Source organism: Typopeltis vanoorti, chromosome 11, assembly GCF_054136105.1.
Source record: "Typopeltis vanoorti isolate ZY-2024b chromosome 11, IOZ_Tvanoo_1.0, whole genome shotgun sequence".
Classification (NCBI taxonomy): domain Eukaryota; kingdom Metazoa; phylum Arthropoda; class Arachnida; order Uropygi; family Thelyphonidae; genus Typopeltis; species Typopeltis vanoorti.
Genome location: NC_143559.1, coordinates 28,741,168 through 28,748,880, shown reverse-complemented (window position 1 = coordinate 28,748,880; position 7,713 = coordinate 28,741,168). Strand labels below are relative to the sequence as shown.

General features: G+C 36.1%; 1 protein-coding gene across 6 annotated transcripts in view; it reads left to right on the top strand.

Moving 5' to 3' along the window:
* Positions 1–2,604: 2,604 nt before the first annotated feature.
* LOC150101403 (actin-histidine N-methyltransferase-like) overlaps positions 2,605–7,713 on the top strand; it is a 311,777-nt gene continuing 306,668 nt past the window's right edge. For 2 of the 6 annotated variants that reach the window (XM_090401040.1, XM_090401036.1), the window contains exon 1: positions 2,605–2,763. In XM_090401040.1, the coding sequence (XP_090257166.1) occupies positions 2,700–2,763 (64 nt within the window). In that variant the 5' untranslated portion in view covers positions 2,605–2,699. The other 4 variants (XM_090401039.1, XM_090401041.1, XM_090401038.1 and 1 more) reach the window with 4 other exon arrangements.

Sequence of the window (7,713 nt, the reverse complement as noted above, 5' to 3'; positions counted from 1 at the left end):
ACACTGGTGTCCAAAACCTAAAATAAATAGAACAAATTTCCAAAACAAATAGTATTCAGAAGATGCATTGAATGAAGGAATACAACTACAATGGGTAACCGATATCTCTGATTATCTGCTCTCTGAAATAAGAGTGCTACCCCAAATCAGCTACTATTCAACCTCGTGTTAGCTATAGGGACATTGGCATCTGCTTCCATTGTGCGCAAAAAGGCCTTGTGAAAGTGGTTTGCATGCTAGGTGAACTGCAGTCTGCATTCCCCTATCCCTATACCACAGGAGAATGAATAGAACTAATGGGAGTGGGTATTATTTACAGATGAGTCAGGATTTGCTCTGCAAAGTGCCAGGCGTGCCCTGATCTAAAGAGAACAGGGGCATGTTATCATCTCTCTAATATCCATGTGTGTGTGTGAGAGAGAGAGAGAGAGAGCATGATGGTAGTGAGATGGTTTGGGAGCCGCAGTAGGTTGGGTGGATGCACCAACCAGCATGTACCTGCTAGTGGAACTATAAATAGTGCAACTTATAGAGATGAAGTCCTGTACCCTATGTTTGACCGTAGGTAGGCACAGTAGGGGAGACATTTATACTGCAAGACGACAATTCTCGTCATCATCGAGCAAAGTTCGTGGACTTCAAGAAGGGGATGTCATACATGTGGACTGATTAGGCAGGTCTCCTGACTTTGATCATATGGAGCATATCTAGGATACTCTAGGTAATGTGTTGCTCAAACCACTCCCAAAAACCTTCAGGGACTTGCTTTTATGTTGCGATGTTGAAATTGGAACAATGAATAAAGACAATGAAGATGTAAAAGGAACATAGTTTATAAACTATGACTCATGCATAATTCAATAGTGAAACATATTTTAATTAGAGGGGAACCACGGTTGCCGAACGAGTCTCATTTGGAAAAAATCGGTTCCCGAACATATTTTCCGAACAAAAAACGCACCGGTTTCCGGACAGAATCTCAATTCTCGAACAGGCAAACCGGCAACCACGTGCTCCGCGGGATGAGAAGTACGGCAGAAGAACGTCAGTTACGCCGCAGCCTATGCTCAATGCAGGCCCCTGTTCGAATTGCAGTGCCTTTTCTTGATTTTCTTTGTGTTTTGTTGTTTTTTTTATAAATTATTATTAAATAAGTCACCTAGGGCGGGGGGATGAAGAAGGATAGTGATAGCAGCAAAGCGAAAATAAAAGTTGTTAGGACAACGATAGAGGTGAATAAAGAAATCACATCCAAACATGAAAATGGAGTTTGTGTCTCGGATCTTGTTATGCAGTCCGGGATGACAAAATCAACGATCTGAGCAATACTCAAAAATAAAGAGGCAATCAATTTTCGTCTATATTTTATCTATTTATAGTGTTTATTCTTTTTGAGTAAGATTTCGTGCATTTTCATTGTTTTTGTATACAATTTTATGCATGAAGTAGTACTCAGGGGCGGACTTAGGCATGGGCTTCAGACCAGGGCCCCGTTCAATCAAAGGGCCCCCTTCGCGGTCAAAAAAATAAAAACAAAAACAATTTAAATTACAAATTTAAGAAAAAATAAATTATACAAAATTTTTTCGTACCTATGTAACGTTAAAGTCGTTAATTTGCAACATTATTGAATTTGAATTAAATATCAAATATCAATGTTTTAAATGACAATAAATAGTAAATACGGCTCTGTCTTCTATCGCCTCTGTCGGTAGTCGGTAAAATCAAAATATATTATTATTATTATTATTCGTGACACCTTCAAGGAGTCCGAAGACTCATCGCGGGAGGACACCTACAACTGTCTCAACCACTACACCGAACCTCTACTACGAATCATCTCCATCAACGCAATCTACTGCCCACCTACACCACTGACAATCCTTTGCCCACAATGCCAATGTATTTAAATCGTCCTGCAGGATATCTACATCACCTTTATTAACTGTTGCCCCTCTCCAGTTTTGCATCATCAGCAAACAACTGTATATCCTCCCCTTAAATGTTTTCGTATATCATTGATATAAAAAAATAAAAGAGTAATGTCCCTAGTACAGAACCTTGAAGTATTCCACTATTCACCCTCATTTTCCTAGACTCCACTCCACCATATACTACTCTCTGGTATTTGTTAGCCACTCCCCATCTGCTCCAACTTTTGTAATCGTTTCCCATGTAGTATTCCGTCAAATGCCTTTGCAGTAATTATGTTTTAGAATATTACAATAAATTTTTATTTTAATTACAAATATTTAATTATTTATTTACATATTTCCTTGGATTTAGGGGTGGCAAAGTACTACTTGCTTGCAAGTAACTTATCCCAACGACTTTGATATGTAATAACAGTAACTTGTGCAGAAACTACGACAATTAGCAAATGAAACTGTTGAGTTAACAACATTAAAAATGAATACATAACAACATTAAAATAAAAATAAGAACACATAATATTCAGAGAAATTTGTAAAAATACAGTAAATGAACGATTAGTTTGCATTAAAAAAATGTAAATATGTGGAATAGTGCAGGATAATAAGGAGGATGAGGGAAAATTATTTGACACTAAAGAGAAAGAGGGCCAAAGAGGCAAAGAAGACGGCTTGGTGATCATGGAAAGAATAATAATACTACAAGCAATTAAGCCTGTTATTGGGAAAAAAAAAAGTTATTGAAATGGCATTTCTATTAATGAAAATATGAAAAAAAATGTGGAAAGATTCTCCCGCGAGTCTTCTAATACTAATACGAGTGTTGCTATAGGTATAACATATTTTTCATGTCTGTAAGTAGTGCCTACGGATGAATACAATGAAAACTGTCGGCGTATTAATCATAATCATGTCCACAAGCTTGCGCTAGATTTTGAGATATTGAAATATCGACTTTTATAATTATCGTTTACACTTATCAAATAATGTTTAATTTTCTAAATCATAATTGCCAGTACGGTATATTGCAAATTCCGACATCAAGCTTAAAGACTTTTTTAAACTAATAAAAAACAAATCAGTATTCTAGCTTGTTGATTACTCGCATCGTTACTTCAAATTATTAATTTTACTTACGTACACGTCAGATTCGCATAAGAGATCTAGATTTGCTACGAATGCAATTTATTAATATTAATACTTATTGTTTAGGGATCTACCAGTCTCGAGAATTCTGAGTGTAATTTTTCTTCATCTTCAGTCGGATGAGTGCATTTACATTAAAAGAAATTGATCTGCTGTACAGTAATAGAAAATGGATCTAGTGAACTCTACTCAACTAAACCAAAATAATTGCTTTCTTGTGCACTCATGTAAAATGCATTTATTCACTTCACTTTTTAATCATTTATCAAGTGCACAACTGCAAACAATGTTACCCTACCATAAAAGGTAATATACACATAAGTGTTGGTGGCATGTTGCAGTTATATACGTTATTGTAGCACTCTGAAGTAGCCGTGAACAGGAGCTTATACGAAGTAAGCGTTTAAAATTCTCAAACCTACCTGTTAGCAACTATTATTAATTTTTCAGAAAATAATACTGATTTTTATTTATCAAATATCATATAACCTTCGATATTTATGTTTTAATTGCATATATATATATATATATATATTTTTTTTTTTTTAAAATTAACTTTGCCAAGGACTATAAAAATACAAATCATGAAGTCGGTACTTTCCAGGATGTCTTTTTATTAAATACGTTTTAGAAACTATTACGTGCGGTATTTTTCTTATATGTGTTTTAAATACGCTGCGACGAACAACGTATATAATAAATGGAAATAAATATTATTAACGAAAACTCAGATGGAAAATTTGGCTTCATTGAGTACAAAAGTTAGTAGATAAGTGTGAAGAGTTCGGATTACTTTCTAAATGTAAAACTATTTCTAGTATTTTTGGCGAAGTATGGAAAATGTGATATTTTTCAGGGGTTCGGTTAGGTATAGCATGGCATGTTACACCAATGTCAAGAATCAGCACTTCAATGTATTAAAAATCTTTCTGTATACAAATTTTTCTGGAAAAACATGGAATTAATAGTTATGATTTAAATTATAGTAGTGCACCTATTGTCCAAGTACCTCTATTAGTTCTGGAATTCAACAGAAATGCTCGCACAACTACTGTAACATTTCTTGAACTCATGCGATGCGCTTCCTTTCCCAGAATCTATTCCATTTGCTTAGAACTAATCAAGTGAAAGTTTATCCAGCGTTACTAATGACAGTTGTGCTAATTTTCAGAAATGATTTTCTGATATGACCTTCTGCTGCTTTGAATAATTCTTATGCATGTAAGAAGGTACCTTCATAGTGCAATGACAGATCATCTTCTGGTTACACAGAATCAGAGGTTAATTCTTTTCACAATATGAGCAGCCTTACGAGGGTGTTCTCAATTAAAGGTGAGGTAGTCAACCCCATATGGAGTTGGTGATATCTCTTTTAGAACTTAGGTTTTTTCCTTCTGCAGAGCATGGCATACTGGCCAGAGAACACATCCTGTCAACAAACAAAAATATATATATATATTGGGGTGAATAGTGAGGTAATCAATCTCATATGGAGTTGGTGAAATTATCTCTTTTAGAAACAGGTTTTACCTCTTGCAGAACATGGCATACTGGCCAGAGAACACATCTTGTCAATTAATAAAATATATTTATTGGGGTGAATAATGACAGGTGAACTGGATAGTGATACACCCCCACTCCCAACAAAAAAAATGTCCTGAAATTCCAGAGGTGCCATATGATGATGAAAATATCTATCCAATAAAACATGTCTTGTCATTTGTTTCTATAATTATTATTATTTTGGTAACCTCCATAGAGTCAATAGACTCATTGTGGGAAGCCCACTCAACCAGCAACATATGTCATAATAAACTCTGAAATTATTTACACTTCCTACATTCGTAATACTCTCCACTCACCAACAACTTGCCATGTAAGAAATCTGCTCCTTACACTCTTCTTCACTCACTCTTTTTTTTAATTCCTTCTGTATTAATTTGATAGAATCTTTTAACTAACTTGAAGGTCTCCATCATTTTTCCTCCTTTCCACCCACTTGTGTAATCCACATTCTCAAATGCTCTTACACTCCAGAGTATTGATATCACTTTAAACATTCGTCTTTGGACCCTTTCTAGTGTTTCCAAATCACATTGAAAACCAGGTGACTAAATTTGAGCACAATAGTCCATGTGTGGTCTGACCAATGCCTTATTCCTAATGCAGTGTACCATCTTTGCAATGTGCCCTTGGAACTTCAGTCCACTATCTACCATCATTCTAAGATCCTAAATACCATTGATTTCCTTAAGTGCAGCTCCACCAGTTCAGTACGTAGTGTTATATCTCTATATCCCAAAGGAGTAACAGCTTGAGGTTCCCTTGGAACTTCAGTCCACTATCTGCCATCATTCCAAGATCCTAAATACCATCCATTTCCTTAAGTGCAGCTCCACCAGTTCAGTACGTAGTGTTATATCTCTATATCCCAAAGGGTAACAGCTTGGATTTATTTATATTAAAACTGCAACACTGCTCACGTGTCCAAGCTAAAAATCCTTTTGCTTCCTCACTCTGTGAATATCAGATAATCAAATCTGAGCACAGTATACCAGGTGAGATTGCATTTGGTATAGAAGAGAGAGAATCATTTCTCTAATTTTGCCACATTGTCTTTTGAACCTCAACATACTTCTCAGTATTGAAGTGGCTTCATTATTATTATTGTATCAAGAAATTTATCTGAAAACTTTAAAGTAATTCAAAGTTTATTTTTCACTTGGTTAGAGTATAATAAATTTAGTTTAATCCTTTATCCAAGTGTGAGCAAACAAAGTTTGCACCTGAAAGTATCTTCAGGACTGGGGTAAGGTGGTACAACACCAGGTCAACTCATTGCAAAGGTGGAGCAAGCTACCAACACTCCTATCTCAGTATCTCCTATAATGCAAAACACATCTCCTTGTGGATATGTCTAATGTTATGCATTAACGGAAGGGCCACTACCCAGACTAGTTTCGACCTTTATTGTAGGTCTCTTCAGTGGGAGCCAGGCACAAGTGGAGATTCCAGGCAGAAGCATTAGCAAGTCATCCCACTTGGGCCTGGCTCCCACTGAAGAAACCTCAATAAAGGTTGAAACTAGTCTGGGTAGTGGCCCTTCCCTTAATGCATAACATTAGACATATCCGCAAGGAGATGTGTTTTGCATTATAGGAGATACTGAGATAGGAGTGTTGGTAGCTTGCTCCACCTTTGCAACGACTTGTCCTGGTGTTGTACCACCTTACCCCAGTCCTGAAGATATTTTCAGGCGCAAACTTTGTTTGCTCACACTTGGATAAAGGATTAAACTAAATTAACTTTAAAGTAATACTTTTTTTTTTTTTTTGTAAATTGTGATGTGAAATGGAAAACAAAGCTTTGTGGCAGATGGTGAAGTCCCAAAATGTATGACATCCTTTTAAAGATGCCCCTTCATAATGTACTTTGTAATGTGAACCAAAAGCCAAGCAGCCTTACATGCTTTGTTTTTATTAAAATGAGAGTTCATGATGATCAGAAAACAATATAATTTCAGTGAAAACTATTATGTGATATACAGTACATCAGATACTGTATATCACATAAAACTTATTCCATCCCTGAGTACTTTATTATTCTGAACTTTTGAACATTTATATTAAGCAATAGTGATTTAACAAAGCATACCACAACATGAAAGCAAAGAAAAATAGGTGCAGAGAATGACCATCTAGACACCATGATGTCACATTTTTCCTTTCTTGCTCCCCCTTTCTTTGCCTTACATATACCTCTAGCCTTTCCTGTCACAAATACTACTTCTATAGCAGCCCCAGTTAAAACCCTGATCCATTTTCACCCAAGATGCTTTCATCTATCCAGCCATTAACTCTGTACAAGTCTGAAATCTGCTTAACCTTGGAATACTGCTCTTAGATTTAGGATATTGCACCAAGAAAATTAAAAAAATTATTCATTTTGCCATCCATCAATTCTGCCTGCCTCTCCATTTCTGCTAATCTTACAGTAACACAGGAAAACTGCTTCCCTACATCCATTTTTATTTGAATTATTAACCTACCAAACTTGCCACTTTCATCATTTATTCCATTTACCTCTGTTCTCCAGTACAGCATTTCCCATGAAGTATTCAAAGACTACAACCTCTAGCTCTTCAAGAACATCAACAGGTTACTTTTTTCTTGAACCCTCTGTTTGCACACAACTTTGATTTGGTATAGATTTTGTAGTCAGTTGTGCATGAGTGATAAACATATAAAAATTCCACCTGGATCTTAGCTGCCTTCAGTATTTTTTTGTTCTTTCTAGTCTGTCATTAATTCTGATGACAAATGTAGGCAAGGAAGGTAAACTTTCTGTCAAAAATGAGTCCTAAAAACTTGGCTTCTGTTGCTACTGGAATGATACTTTGTCTCTGTTAGAGATACCAAGCAATTTTATAAGCTAGGTTTTGTTCCTTTTTCCCAAGTAAACAAACAGACAAGTCAAGTTTGCGCCTGCACGTTGTGCAAGTCTGAGGCAACTCGTGGTAAAGGTGGAGTTAGCTCCGATCACTTGTCTTAGTATTCTCCCTTAATGCAAAGCACATACCCTTGCGGAGATGTATGATGCGATGCATTAATGGCAAGGGCCACTACCCAGACCGGTT